The 14,848-nt window shown below is 38.5% G+C and overlaps 1 protein-coding gene across 6 annotated transcripts in view; it reads left to right on the plus strand.

The window, feature by feature from the left end:
- POLK (DNA polymerase kappa) overlaps nt 1–11,403 on the plus strand; it is a 36,946-nt gene extending 25,543 nt beyond the window's left edge. For 5 of the 6 annotated variants that reach the window (XM_061475839.1, XM_061475838.1, XM_061475835.1 and 2 more), the window contains 7 exons: nt 107–273; nt 2,503–2,535; nt 4,362–4,458; nt 5,710–5,881; nt 7,333–8,292; nt 9,441–9,492; nt 9,636–11,403. In XM_061475839.1, the coding sequence (XP_061331823.1) occupies nt 107–273; nt 2,503–2,535; nt 4,362–4,458; nt 5,710–5,881; nt 7,333–8,292; nt 9,441–9,492; nt 9,636–9,720 (1,566 nt within the window). In that variant the 3' untranslated portion in view covers nt 9,721–11,403. The remainder of the gene's footprint in view (nt 1–106; nt 274–2,502; nt 2,536–4,361; nt 4,459–5,709; nt 5,882–7,332; nt 8,293–9,440; nt 9,493–9,635) is intronic. The other variant, XM_061475837.1, reaches the window with a different exon arrangement.
- Nucleotides 11,404–14,848: the final 3,445 nt, after the last annotated feature.

Here is a 14,848-nt window from a genome sequence, read left to right on the forward strand (position 1 = left end):
ATGGACTTTTCTAGGTAGTCTGTCCAGTTGTGTTTAATTTAAATTATTACTGGTATTAAATCTACAAATGGAAAGTTTCCAGCATAATGAACTTCCTCTTTTTCAGGTGCCAGGTATTGGAAAAGTTACAGAGAAGATGTTAAAAGCCCTTGGAATTGTGACTTGCTCAGAACTTTACCAGCAGAGGGCACTGCTTTCACTTCTTTTTTCAGAAGCATCTTGGCGTAATTTCTTGGATATTTCCCTTGGTTTAGGTTCTACATATTTGGAAAAGTATGTTTTGTTTTGGTAGTTTTTTTCCCTCTTCTGTTTATAATTTTCAAAATTTTTCCTTGGGTATGTTACATACTGTATATTTTTAAGGTATTTTATTGGCAGATACTAAAATTTGGCTTTCTTAATATTTTAAAAGATCTACCTGTTACTGTTATACTTGTGGCTAAAATATACACAATGGCCAGGTATTAAAAATCAGAAGTTTGTACAACCATGTCAAATACACAAAATGCAAAAAGTCTGTCAGAGAAGTTGTGCATAAGTATGTATCAAGAAGTAAAGTCAGTGTCATTTAGGATAACCTCATAATTATTAAAATAGCTAGAGAGAAATGTGATATCCTAAGCAGAGGCATTCAGTCCTGTTTCTTGTATAAAAAACAATATACATTCATTGTTTATTATCTGTTGTAATGAAAAACCTGATCTTTGGTGGTAAATTTTCATATTTCTAATGAAAGTAAGTGAGTTTCTCTCTCTCCTACCATGTTTCATAGAATCATAGAATGGTTTGGGTTGAAAGGGACCTCAGAGATCATCTAGTTTCAACTCCTCTGCCACAGGCAGGGACACCTTCCACTAGACTAGGTTGCTTCAAGCCCTTCCAGCCTGGCCTTGAACACTGCCAGAGACAGGTCAGCCACAGCTTCTGTGGGCTACCTGTGCCAGTGTCTCACCACCTTCACGGGGAAGAATTTCTTAGTTCTAGATCTGCCTTCTGTCACCATGAAGCCATTCACCTTTGTGGGTGGACACCTTGGACCTATGTAATCACTTGTCATGCAGGGTTGTAGGTGTAACATAGTGTAACCTGTTCCATTTCTGTTCTAGTCTAGTGTTGTCCATTCTGTTCCAGTCCATTCCGTTCCATTTCATTCCGTTGCATTCCACCCCATTCCACTCTATGCCATTCCATGCTTCTCCATCCCATTCTATTCCCTATGCTCACCCTGAGGTGAATAATGCTGAGACTGTTATTTCCGTGCAGTGACAGGGGTTTTAAACTCCAAAACCACTTTGAAGGACACAAATCACAAAGCTTACAAGTGAAAACAGGATTTTATATTATGATTCCATTTGATTTTGGTTTTGTAACTTTTAATTTTATGTCATGTTACTTTTATGTTATTTTATATACTTTTTTTTTTAATGGGGGGGTTGGTTGTTGTTGTTTTTTTTTTGTTTTGGGTTGGTTGCTTTTTTTACTCTATTCCAGAGCTCACAAGCATCAACAAAATGCACGTGTAGCCAGAAGCAGGTTGATGCCTTCTTCAGCTTAGCTTGAAAAAACATCCCTTGCAGTCTGGGAAAGAAAAGCTACAGAGCCACGGAAAGCAGCAGCAGGAAGACAGGCCAAGCAGTCCGTGTATCCTGAAGAGAGGGCACATGAAGAATGATCAATAGGACCAACCACACACAGATGTTCAAGAAGAAGCAAATAAACCCCACCAGTATTTTAAAACCCAGCATTATCATTGTGAAGGGGAACACATTTTTAATGGTGTTGTCTGAGAAATTCATTTCTTTGTTTTACAAGCACCAACTTGATTTCAGTGATTTTTAGTGTGGCTCATATATGATTTTTATATGGCTCATATAAAGGTTCATTGTCTTTGAGCACCTTCTTTTAGGAATATTTGAGAATACCAAACTCGTTATTTCCAATACTTATGAACAGAAGAAAGAAATGCACTGGAGAACGCTTTACATGCAGAAAAGTTGTTAAAGGGGGGTTCAATTAAAAATGAAAGAAAGAAACAGAAAAAGCCTTAACATATCTTTAACATAGGGAATAATTTAGACATAAAGCAATCAGTTCCTCAGATAAACAAATATTCAAGTATAGAGTGCTTAATAGTTACAGGTGAGACAGCATAGGATTCATAGTTTTGTTTTTAAGTAAGACTCCTGATATGAGAAGGGAGTTTTGAGGGGTTTGTTGATGGTTTGGTTTTGTTTTTTTTTTCGTTTTACAGACTGTTGACATCTCTGCCTGATCTGTGTCTTTACTTTTCATCTACAGTATAAGGTTTTTTAAAGAAACTTCTTCAATTTCATACTCATTTAAATTTTATATAGAAGATTTATAGAAGAAGTTAGCATCCAGATCTTTGAGATACTGCTGTTAGTTATTGAATCATGATTGGTTGAATTAAGAGTTTATTGAAAATGTAACAGTTGACGGTAAAGTGAGTTTAATAAATTTAAATTGTTTTTGTTTTTAAAGGGATGGAGAAAGAAAAAGTATGAGCACTGAAAGGTATGCCTCTTTAACGCTGAAAAAACAGTAATCACTAATCCTATATAATACAAGATAGAGTATACTGTAAATATAATTTCATTGTGTAATGTGTGTTAAAAAAAAAAACAAACCACTAGCCTACTAAAACAGATTCAAGCTTGCCTTTTTTTTTTTTATTTTTTTCCCCTTGACTTCAAAATACTGTGTAATTGTTCTGGCAGTTTGTGTGTTCTCTTCCTCATCATGTGATCCTCCTAATACCTTTAATTCATCAAAGTGGTCTTCGAGCCATAATACAGGGTGGAAATACATAACGGATTGAATTTTTTTTTATATGTTCCAGTAATGTCAGTATCAGCCTATTAGCCTTCAGTCCCATGCATAGCAAGTATAGCGTAAGATAGACTTGTAAAGCAGAAAATAATTTTGCTTGGTTAAATAAAATTTCTGACTTTTATGTTTTTACCAGTGTTAAGTTCCTTAAGGTGGTGTATGTCATTCTCAGAAGTTCATTTAAAAAAAATAAATACTGCCAGGAGAATGCGTATAGCATCATAATAATTATCTCTACCCTCATGTGTTGCATCATCTTAGAAAACAAGATTTTTATTCCTACGGACTTGGTAGTTGTGGGCATCTTATGGAAGCTCCATAAGGTTTTGTGCAACCAAAACTGAGGATTTTATGGCTGTAGTCCTGTGCTGGTTTGCAGGCAGACAGATAATCTGGGTAGCCTCTTGTACTTTAGCTTTTCTTAACTTCCTTTTTCCCTGAAGGAAACAGTTTTAGATCAGAGATGTTAGTGAGCTGGTGAGATCATGAAACTTGTTTATAGGGGGGGAAAGATGGACCTGAAATGGCATTGTCTCTATCCTGCCCCTTTCAAACCCAGGATTTACAACCCAGTTGCTGCAGTGTTGTAACTGCAGCATTGCCAGGACAGCATAAATTATGACTTGGATAATGGCATGGAACCCACAGCACAATATTCATCCCAATAGTTCAGCAGCGTGCATATATTCTTAGGGAAACGGGAATCATAACAGAGGATGACTTTTCAATATGATCCGGTAAATCTGAATATAACTTAGAGATGTAAAATGCAGTGTGACTATAGTGACTTTACACTTGTTAATATAAAGCTTGGCATGAAATAATGGATCTGTGAGACCTTTCCAAAAGCATCTGGTTGCAGTAAGTTTTGCTTCCTGTTTCTCTTAAAACCACTACTAACTGAAGGTTGCCTTTCCTGTCATGTTATTACTAAAAAGCAGATGCACAACAACAGAAAAATAATGCTGTAATTCCGCTGGTAGCAGTTAGCAACATTTTTGGCAGAAAGATAGTTTTTCTTCCTCTGAAGCTAAACATAATTATCCTAGCTGACTTTTTTTGTTAGCATCTGCATTATTTATTTATGATATGTGTCTCTAATGTTGACTTTCCAATCCTTTCTTTCTTTTGATATTACAGAGCACTGTACAAAAGAGATTAAATACCAGTTATTTAGCTGTCCTCATGAGTTCGATTAGTGTTAGTGTTCTTTTGCATATATTAAAGCATTAATGACCTTAAATCTAATACATTTTCAAATAGTGCATGAAAATTTGAAAGCCAGATTATTTTGTTATTTGAAAGGCTTCGCAAACATTTTGAAATGCATAAATGTGCACAAATCTTTCTGTATATTTTGGCTATTAATATTCTTTTTTCCTTGAAGTGAGCACTCAAACCTATACAACTTACTAATGCAGGTTTGTTTAACTGTACAAGAAAATTTTAGATGGCAGCCACTGAGCAATTTTTAGGATTCATACTGAAAAGATGTCATATCTTTGTCTTAGAACATTCAGTGAAATGAACACAGCAGAAGACCAATACAGCCTGTGTCGAGAACTCTGCAGAGACCTTGCTCAAGACCTACAGAAAGAGGGACTTAAGGTATTTATATTATTCTCTGTAGCTTGCAAAATGACAGCACTTTGCACTAAAACTTACTAAATATTTTAGTTATGTTAGCGTGTTATTTTCGTAACGTGAGTGCTTTCAGCAGCATCATACCATACATAGGATGTCTTTGATTCTTTAATTTGCAGATGCTTAGAATGATTTAGGCAGCACTCATTAGGTGGCAATCTAATAATGAGTGGGAAAAATTAATTAACTAAGTTGTTTAGCATGCAAGCATTTTATGCTTAAAGTAATGTTTATAAACAAGTAATGGAACCGATTGTGATCTGTGCTTTGTTCGATCATGTGATACTAATGTGTTCAAGCGCTGTGTTTCTTTCCCATATTCATACGGGATCCAGTCAATAGCCAGTAGTGTATTTTAAGAAGTACACATGTCCCAGACTTGCTTACAAGTTATTCATCCCATTCAGTGGTATGAATGATAGGAGCAGTCCCTGTATTCCTTCTCACCAAGTTTCTGTCTTTCATATGGAAAGAACAGTTCATATTTTCTATGGATGTCTTTATGGTAAAGCAGGGATTGACATTCAGGACCTAAGGGAATTGTGATTAGTCTTCTTCAACCATAAAAGATTGTCTCAAAAGATGATAGGTTGAAAAAGAAATCATCAGCTAATAAGGATGAAGAGATAAGCTTACAACAGCACCAGAACAAAAGGAATGCCATTTGTTTACATTTGGAGGGACACACTAAATTGCACAAATGGTGTAGAAGGTGTGACCAGGGGAATATCTGTGCCGGACAGATGCTGTGTGTGGCTCTGCTAGCACAATGCAAGAGGATGGAAGTCTTCAGTGAATCCTCAACTGGATAGCTCTTGTACTTCAGTAATTTTCCCTGCAAAATTAAGATATCAGGCACTGAAAGTTAAGAAAATAGTTGTTTTGTAGGCAGGTTAGAAGTTGTGACTGTAGCAGAGCATGAAACCTATTGAACATGCACTGGTGGCAGATGGTCTGTTGGGAACCATAGCCAAATCACCCAGTCAGAGAATTCAACTTTGGCAGCAGTTTAGGAGCAAGCGCAGAAGCTTGCAGACAAATTCTTGGTAGTGCCCCTTGCTGTACACAGATACGCACACTGTCTTGACTATAGCTTTAGGGCTATATAGATGCTATGTAATTTTTTTTGTTTTCTGTGCTGTATTTGATACGCTTAACCTTTTTCTTTTCTCTCTTTCCCCCTTTTTCTCTCCTCTCCCACCCCCATCATCCCAGGGTAAAACTGTTACCTTGAAACTAAAGAATGTGAACTTTGAAGTAAAAACAAGAGCTTCAAGTGTGCTGTCTTCTGTTTCTACTGAGGAAGAAATATTTGCTGTTGCTAAAGACTTGTTAGGAACAGAAATTGATAGTGTTGCTCCTCACCCTTTACGGATACGACTTATGGGTAAAATATTTCAAACTTATTCTTCCTTTTCAGAGTTAGCTCTTATAATGCATAAAAATAATAGACTGTAGTCTAAAGTAATGGTATAAATGGTTGATGGAATTATAGAATGGTTAGGATTGGAAGGGACCTTAAGATCATCTAATTCCAGCCCCACTGTCCATGGGCAGGGATACCTTCCACTAGACCAGGTTGCTCAAGGCTCTGTTCTTGAACGCTTCCAGGGATGGAGCATTTACAACTTCCTTGGGAAGCCTGTTCTAGTGTCTCACCACTCTCACAGTAAAGAGCTTCTTCCTTATATCTAACCTGAACTTCCCCTGTTTAAGTTTGAGCCCATTACCCTTTGTCCTATCACTGCAGCCCCTGATGAAGAATGGCATCCTTGTAGGCCCCCTTCAGATTTTGGAAGGCTGCTATGAGGTCTCCATGCAGCCTTCTCTTCTCCAGACTGAACAGCCCCAACTTTCTCATCCTGTCTTCTTATGGGAGCTGTGCTACCCCCTTTATCATCCTTGTGTCCTCATGTGAATTTGCCCAACAGCTCCATCTTCTTTTTATGTTGGGAGCACCAGAACTGCACACAGTACTCCAAGTGGGGTCTCATGAGAGCAGAGCAGAGGAGCAGAATTAAGTCCTCCAACCTGCTGACCATGCTGCTTCTGATGCAGCTCAGGATATAGTTGGCTTTCTGCACTGCGAGTGCACACTGCTTTATTCTTTCTTGCAAAGTAGAATCAGTTGTGGAGTCCTGAATGGTCCTGACTGAGAAATGTTTTCCTAATTGAGGTTCTACTTTCCTTACCACCTGTTAGCCCCGGAACACACTGGCACAAAAGTAGAATCTTAATGCATAGCAGTGCTTAATTCTGCTGTCTTGAAAGAGCTTTTAAATCTGCTTTGCACCACAGCACCACGTAGTTTCTTTTCATAACCTGTTTTAGAAACAAATGCTTTAAATAGAAGTGCTTATAGATTTGCAAATGCTATATTCTGCGAGAAAATTGAACGTCTCTGCAAAATAGACTTTTGATTCTGAGATCCATGTGTTTCACATGCTTATACATTCTGCTTGAACTGTTCAGTGATACATAAAAATTATTTGTTGATTGCATTAGAATACACTTAAGAAAAATTATATTGGTAGGAAAAAATAGTGCAAAACTCTTTCATGCTGAATTATGTATGTTAAGGTTCTGCCGTAGTGTTATGGTTCAGTCAGTTAAAACTTCATGGATATTGAAGTCAGTATATGGTTGGGCAAGTGTTCGGATCTGATAAAATAGTATTGTGATCTATTGTTAGTATCTGATGGTAGTATAGGCTCTGTTGAGAGATAAAATTCATTTTTATTGAGTGTATGCATACCAGGACAACCTGAAAAGGTTTTAATTAGAATTAGTATTAAGTTTTCATAAAACTGATATTATAAATTTTGTTTTCATCATCAGGTGTACGAGTATCAGGATTTCTGAGTGAAGAAGAGAGGAAATACCAACAAAAAAGCATTATGAGTTTCTTAAAATCAGGAAAAGAAACTGGTTTTCTTAGACTTCAGCCAGGGAAGTCCAACAAAGAATATTTCAGAAACAAATCAGAAGCATCTACCACAGGGAGTTTTTTTGATAAAAAGCGAGCTGCAAGAAAGCTAAATGGTGAGAATCCTTCTCCAAATAAATCTGTAGGTAAGCATCTATTTCATGATAGGAAATCATCAGCAAATTTTGTAGAAGAAACAAAGGAAGTCACAGACTTGCAGGATTCTAGTGATGTAGGTAAGATCTTCACCTGCCCTGTTTGCTTTGAGGATCAAAGCAGCAATAGTTTGGAAGAGCTTAACAGGCATATTGATGTGTGCCTCAGTGGGACTCTTTTTAAAGATACTGTGGAAATAACCAAGAATTATGATTCAAGAGAAAATACGTGTAACTTTCTTCCGCAGTTTAAAAATGAAAATGTTGATGTATGTCAAAAAAATAAACCAGATCAACTAGCTGGAACAGACCAGTCTGCGAGTACATCTGGGAACTCTATCAGCAATAGCACAGAAAAATTCACTCAAATAATATCTGATAAACCTCACAGAGGAAGACAGCCTAGCAGTCTCAGTGATATTGCTAGAAGCATGTGTATGAAACAGTGTCTCCTCCCCAAAGGAATCTCACAAGACAGTGAAGACCATTTTGAAAAGACTGAACATACAGAAGAAAATAATTCATCCTGTTTCTTTGAAAGCAAAGAAGACAGTGTTCTTGTTTGTCCAGTTTGTAATTCAGAACAGAAAACAACAAGTCTTGTGTCATTTAACAGACATGTGGACGTCTGCTTAAATAAAGGCCTTATCCAGGAACTGACAGAAAAGAAAGATTTTCCTACAAAGACTTCTAATACGGAAAACTCAAACAGAGTTGGTGAGTGTGCGCACTAAGATACATTGGATTATTCAGTTTATTTGCTTGTACAATTAATATGGTAATGGTATACCTGGAACTTTTCAAAAAGGGCTTTATGATTTTTCCAACAAATTAATTTGAGTAAAGGCTATGTAAGAGTTTGCATTTTTTATATCAAACTAGTTTTCATTGCAACTAGATTTATTAATGCAATGTTAGTCACACAGTGCATTCTCATTTGCTATAATGGTAGCAAATGGAGAAATTACTGCTCATTTCTGTGAATTGCATTTTGCTACTCCCCAGCTGTGTTCAGAAGGGTGTTTGTAAGGCCACTGGAATCTAAATGAAAATCAGTGAAAACATCTTCAACCTGGATTGTTGCAAAGATGCAGCTGACAGAAAGTTCTATTGTATAACGTGCTGGCAAATACAGAGAGGTGGTGAGCTAGAGCATAAAGGCAGAAACTGCAAGTGTGTTTTACATCTGATAAAGTGTATCACATAACTCCACCTGTAACATGCCAAACCAGCAGCATGACTCAAGTAGTTTCTCCTTTTGATGAAGAGTTAATCTTTGGCCATGTTAGAGGATATGTGAAGGTAGTTAAGTATCTACATACAGTACTTTGTCACTAATCTAAATTTGGGGCTTTATAAGAGGAATTTAAAATGTTAGTGTTAGAATATTCAGAACACAACTTAGACTTACAATATGAATCTTTTACACAAAAAAAACCCTTTATAAGCAGTATTATTTGTTGTGCAGACAGGCTTTGTTTTAAATGAAAAAACTTGCTATTGGCAAAGATTATTTCCTCCCTGAAGGATAAAAAAAATTAACAAAACAGTTTTCAGCAACCACCTTGAAAATCAACTACATTATGCTAAAATACTTCTGGAAAACCACAAGCAGATTCAAATAAATCCCTTAGGATTCAATAAATTAAAGGCTTTTTGTTTTCCTCTCTTAATAATGTTAATATAAACTACAGTTCTCTAACTGCAGATAATACGTTATTTGCTCCTTCAGATAGATCAAATTAAGTTATGAAAAAAAATAAGTTTACCAAAAACTTTTTTTTAAAGTTCTGCCATGTGTCATTTCCGACGTGTCATTTCATTACTGAATTAAATAATTCTGGTGGTTTCCAATTACTTTTCAGGAGGTTTAAGCAGAGGACAGCAATGCGTGAATCCATCACAAGGAACGAAAAGGTAAGGTTTTTCTGGAAACTTGAGTACACAAGTGATTTTAAAATAATAAAGTTTTGAAATCCAATGTTGTAAAAATTGTGTAGGCTTGCATTGTGTATTTGAATATCTTACCAGTTTTTGGTTGTTTTTTTTTCTTTTTTTAGGTCTGGACTAACAACTTCACAGTCAGCATCAAAAAAGGCCAAATCAGGCAATTCCAAGCATACAATTGAAATGTTTTTTAAATGACTGTGTAGCAGCATATTCTATATGAAGTATTTCATAATATTTTATCCTGCAAATTAATTTAGCATTGACGGTAGGCTGGATTGAGATGCCAGTCACTCTAGAGCCATGGTATGCCTGTGTAAACATGATGACTGAGGTAGAAAGAGCTGCAGCTGAGGTAATTTTATTTGTTTGTGTGGCATTTTTTTGAGAATAATATTGAGGTTTTTTTCCAGCTGTTCCTTAGAATCAAAATTTGCTAGCACAGCCTCATGAATTCTCTCTGCTGTTCAACAAACAGAACAGCTGCCATTAAGCAAGCCTGTAGGGCAAGGTCCATGGAAAGCAGGAATCATTAGCTAGGGTACCATGTTGTGCTTACTTGATGGCCCCCTTCCCACACCTACCTGCCATCTTCTCTGTTGGTTGTATTGGCCATGGTAGCCATAGTAGCTCAGACAGACACTTTCTTGGACAATTCAACACCAAATTTAACTGAGGTATGATCTGTGTGGTAACAAAGACAACCTGAGTTGCTTGATTTCAGCCTATGAATGTCTGTCTTCTCAGTAGATACAAAAATTGCTTGGTCTTGCAGTTTCAAAGGGAAAGAGCAAAAACATAAAGCACTATCTGGCTTTCATTGTTGTCATTGAAAATGTCTTCAGTAAGAGTTGATGGACCAGCCCTGAAGCATTCATTGTGATGAGATGCAGGATGACTTGACTTATTTAAAAAATGTTAATAAACCTGTTGGTGGAAGAAGGATGTGTTCAGGCTGGTGAGACAAATGCTGTTTAATCCTTACCCTGTCCAGAGAGACTGAGAACTTCAATTTTTGTCACAATTGTGAAATTCTTACTGGTCAGTAGCGATAAATTTACTCTGAATAAAAGGGCTAATGGTGCAATAATAATATGAATTATGTGCAAATATGCAAGATATTGGTTTTTGTATTATATACCTATCTCTTTAAAATTATTTTGTATTCTGAATAAGCAGTATTTTGTGAGTGCGTATGTGGAAGGAGGAAGCTGTAAAGTGCAAATATTTAGAATATTTTGGTTAGTTTTTTTTCTGTTCAAGATGAATTTCTTTCTTAAATGTAGAAATCTTTTTATAATAAAGTATCAGGAAAATAATTTATGATGACAGCCAGATTTCTCATAAATTAATCAATGTCAAACTATATATGAAAAATGATTTTTAATTGGAAAATATTCTACGAGAAGTTACTATAGAAGCATCTGTTCTGTTGTTTAACTGTATTAGAAGAACTTTGAGTTTGCTTGGGTTTTGAACAAATTGTATGTTTTAGATGCCCAGGGTAAGTCCAGAATGTGCTTTTTTGTTTCTAAACTTCCTAGAATTGTTTCACTATCTCTACCTGCTCATCTGTTTGTTTGCCAAATGCCACTGTACCCACAGCTCTGTCACTTTAAATCATGTCAGTGCTTCCTTATCTGCTTCAGACCAAATCATCTGGACTAGTTTGACTGTGTAAGCTGACTGTGTGGATTTTTTCTAAACTGGGTCAGTGAGCGTTCAGCATGAGCTGGCAGAGGTGGGAGCTGGAAAGTTTTAGTTAACATAAAAGCAACTGAGGGAACAATGACTTAAGCTGCCGCTGCTGTTTAGAAAGTGGACACCTGTCCCTTTATTAGTTTTTATCTATCTGGTTCAATAAAGTATAGAATATAACTATTAACTTGTCATTGTGTGTATTTCTTTAAAAATGTGTATTTTTAAATATGCATTCCTTAGCAAAAAGTAAAATAATGTGCTTGAACAAATTGCTCTGGATTCTGCATTTCTGTTAGTGTCAGTCTTTTCTGCATGTTGCTGGGGTTGCTCGGAAGAGCCAAGGTTGTGGGAAGTGCTTAGAAGTGTGTCACACTTGCTATTTGCAAAGTTTGAGCACATAAGGTATAGTTCTACTGGCAGAGTTAGTTAAGAAACTGGGGATATGGCTGTGAAAGAGTATTGTATGATTGTAATTAGAACTGGAAACTAACAGCTGGTATTTCCAGACCGTAAAATTATGATCTTGGTTTAAGATTCACACTGTAACTCGTGCTCTGCATGAGGCTGTAAATCTGTTTCTCCTTTGGTGCTAGCTTTGTAGGCAAACCTACTTACCCCAAAGTTGTCTGTTGTCTCTTACTTCTAAAAGGAACATTTCTGTTGCAAACAATGGGTCTGTATTAGTAGCCCAGTCATCATACAGGGAAAAAAAAAGAAACTCTAAAGAAATTTTGCTGTAACATTTGGTTCACAGGAAGCAAGAAGTGAAATCCTGTGATTCAGCTATGGCTAAATGAGTTACTTGTTCTTCTCACTCTGGGTTTATTTTCAGAGAGTTTTTTTCAGCTGAGTAATATTCATCTACTGAAAGTACAGTTGATGAAACTGTCTTATCAAGCCTAGGTGTATCAAGTGTGAAGTTTCTTATGCATCACAGCCTGACTGCATCAAAAATGTTTAAAGGAAAAAAAGGACTGTAAAATCTCTTCTTGTATGATAAGCAGAATCTGAACAAATAGCTTTGTTCCAAGTTTGCTCAGTTTACAAGCTTTTGAGTCTGTCAGATTAATTCTGCTATGGACATGTATGGTGTTAATAATCTCGGAAGTTAAGATGACTGTAATTTTAGTATAAAGAAGAAATTATAGTGAAGAACTGAAATGTGCCTTCAGTTGTCTAAGGCTGAATATCTGTAGTACTGCATTCTTCTCCAATATTGGTGCTACTTCTCCAATATAGAATCATAGAATAGTTAGGGTTGGAAAGGACCTTAAGATCATCCAGTTCCAACCCCCCTGCCATGGGCACAGACACCTCACACTAAACCATGTAACCCAAGGCTCTGCCCAGCCTGGCCTTGAACACCGCCAGGGATGGAGCATGCACAGCCTCCCTGGGAACCCCATTCCAGTGCCTCACCACCCTTACAGGAAAGAATTTCTTCCTTATATCCAATCTAAACTTCCCCTATTTAAGTTTTAACCTGTTACCCCTTGTCCTGTCACTACAGTCCCTAATGAAGAGTACATCCCCAGGATCTTTATAGGACCGCTTCAGGTACTCAAAGGCTGTTACAAGATCTCCATGCAGCCTTCTCTTCTCCAGGCTGAACAGCCCCAACTTTCTCAGCCTCTCTTCATACAGGAGCTGCTCCAGCCCCCTAATCATCCTCGTGGCCCTCCTCTGGACTTTTTCAAACAGTTCCATGTCCTTTTTATGTTGAGGACATCAGAACTGCACACGATACTCCAAGTGAGGTCTCATGAGAGCAGAGTAGAGGGGCAGGATCACCTCCTTCAACCTGCTAGTCACGCTCCTTTTGATGCAGCCCAGGATACAGTTGGCTTTCTGGGCTGTGAGCACACACCGGAGCCCGCTCATGTTAGATTTCTCATCGACCAACACCCCCAAATCCTTCTCCGCAGGGCTGCTCTGAATCTCTTCTCTGCCCAACCTGTAGCTGTGCCTGGGATTGCTCCAACCCAGGTGTAGGACCTTGCACTTGGCATGGTTAAACTTCATAAGGTTGGCATTAGCCCACCTCACAAGCATGTTGAGGTCCCTCTGGATGGCATTCCTTCTCTCCAGCGTATCAACCGAACCACACAGCTTGGTGTCATCGGCAAACTTGCTGAGGGCACACTCAATCCCACTGTCCATGTCAGCGACAAAGATGTTGAACAAGACCAGTCCCAACACTGATCCGTGAGGGACACCACTCGTTACTGGTCTCCAGCCAGACATTGAGCCATTGACCACAACTCTTTGTGTGCGGCCACCCAGCCAGTTCTATATCCACCGAGTGGTCCATCCATCAAAGTGATGTCTCTCCGGTTTAGAGACAAGGATGTTGTGTGGGACAGTGTTGAATGCTTTGCACAAGTCCAGGCAGATGATGTCAACTGATCTGTCCCTGTCTATCAGTTCTGTAGCCCCATCATAGAAGATCACCAAATTGGTCAGGCAGGATTTCCCCTTAGTGAAGCCATGCTGGCTGTCACCAAGCACCTTGCTGTTTTTCATGTGCCTTAGCATGCCTTCCAGGAGAATCTGCTCCAAGATTTTGTCAGGCACAGAGGTGAGACTGACTGGTCTGTGATTCCCCGGGTCATCCATTTTCCCCTTCTTGAAAATGGGGGTTATATTTCCCTTTTTCCAGTCATTGGGAACTTCACCTGACTGCCATGATTTTTGAAATATGATGGCCAGTGGCTTAGCAACTTCATTTGCCAGCTCCTTCAGGACCCGTGGATGGATTTCATCAGGTCGTATGGACTTGTGCACATTCAGGTTCTCAAGATGGTCTCGAGCGAGATCCTCTCCTACAGTGGGCCCAAGGTCTTCATTCTCACAGTCCCTGCGTCTGCCTTCCAAGACTTGGGTGGTGTGGTCAGAGCCTTTGCCAGTGAAGACTGAGGCAAAGTAGTCATTAAAAACCTCAGCCTTCTCCAAATCCAGGGTAGCCACTTCTCCTGATAGCTTCTGGAGGGTGCCCATATTGTCCCCAGTCTGTCTTTCATGCGCTACATACCTAATGATGTCCCTAGCTTCCTGGACAACATCTCTGTATTCTTCCCAGGCCGCCTTTCCTTGCTCCCACCTTTAATAAGCCTCTTTTATCCCTTGAATTTTCCTCAGGAGCTCTTTATCCATTCAAGGAGGTCTCCTGGCCCTCCTGCTGCACTTCCTTCTGGTTGGGATGCAACACTCTTGAGCTTCCAGTAGGTGATCCTTGAATATCATCCAACAGTCTCGGGCCCCCCTGCCCCCTAGGGCTGTATCCCATGGAACCTTCCTAAGCAGGTTCCCTAATTGGCCAAAGTCTGTTCTTTTGCAGTCCAGGTCAGTGAGCTTGCTGCACACTCTTCTCACTGTCCTGAGGATCTCAAATTCGAGCATCTCGTGATCGCTGCAAGCAAGGCTGCCCTGGAGAGTCACATTTCCAACGAGCCCTTCCCTATTGGTGAGCACGAGGTCAAGCATGGCACCTCTCCTTGTCGGCTCCTCTAATATTTATTTAGGAATGTCAGCAATATCAAAGGCTGTTTGTAAAGTCAAATTTAATTTAGTCACTTTAAAGAGGTTTTATGCTTATCTCTGAAAATCACTGAAATCATGAAATATC

The sequence above is a fragment of the Pezoporus flaviventris genome, unplaced genomic scaffold, assembly GCF_033815535.1.
Source record: "Pezoporus flaviventris isolate CSIRO_AGI_PZ_B2104156 unplaced genomic scaffold, CSIRO_AGI_Pfla_v1 ptg000090l, whole genome shotgun sequence".
In the NCBI taxonomy this organism is placed as follows: domain Eukaryota; kingdom Metazoa; phylum Chordata; class Aves; order Psittaciformes; family Psittacidae; genus Pezoporus; species Pezoporus flaviventris.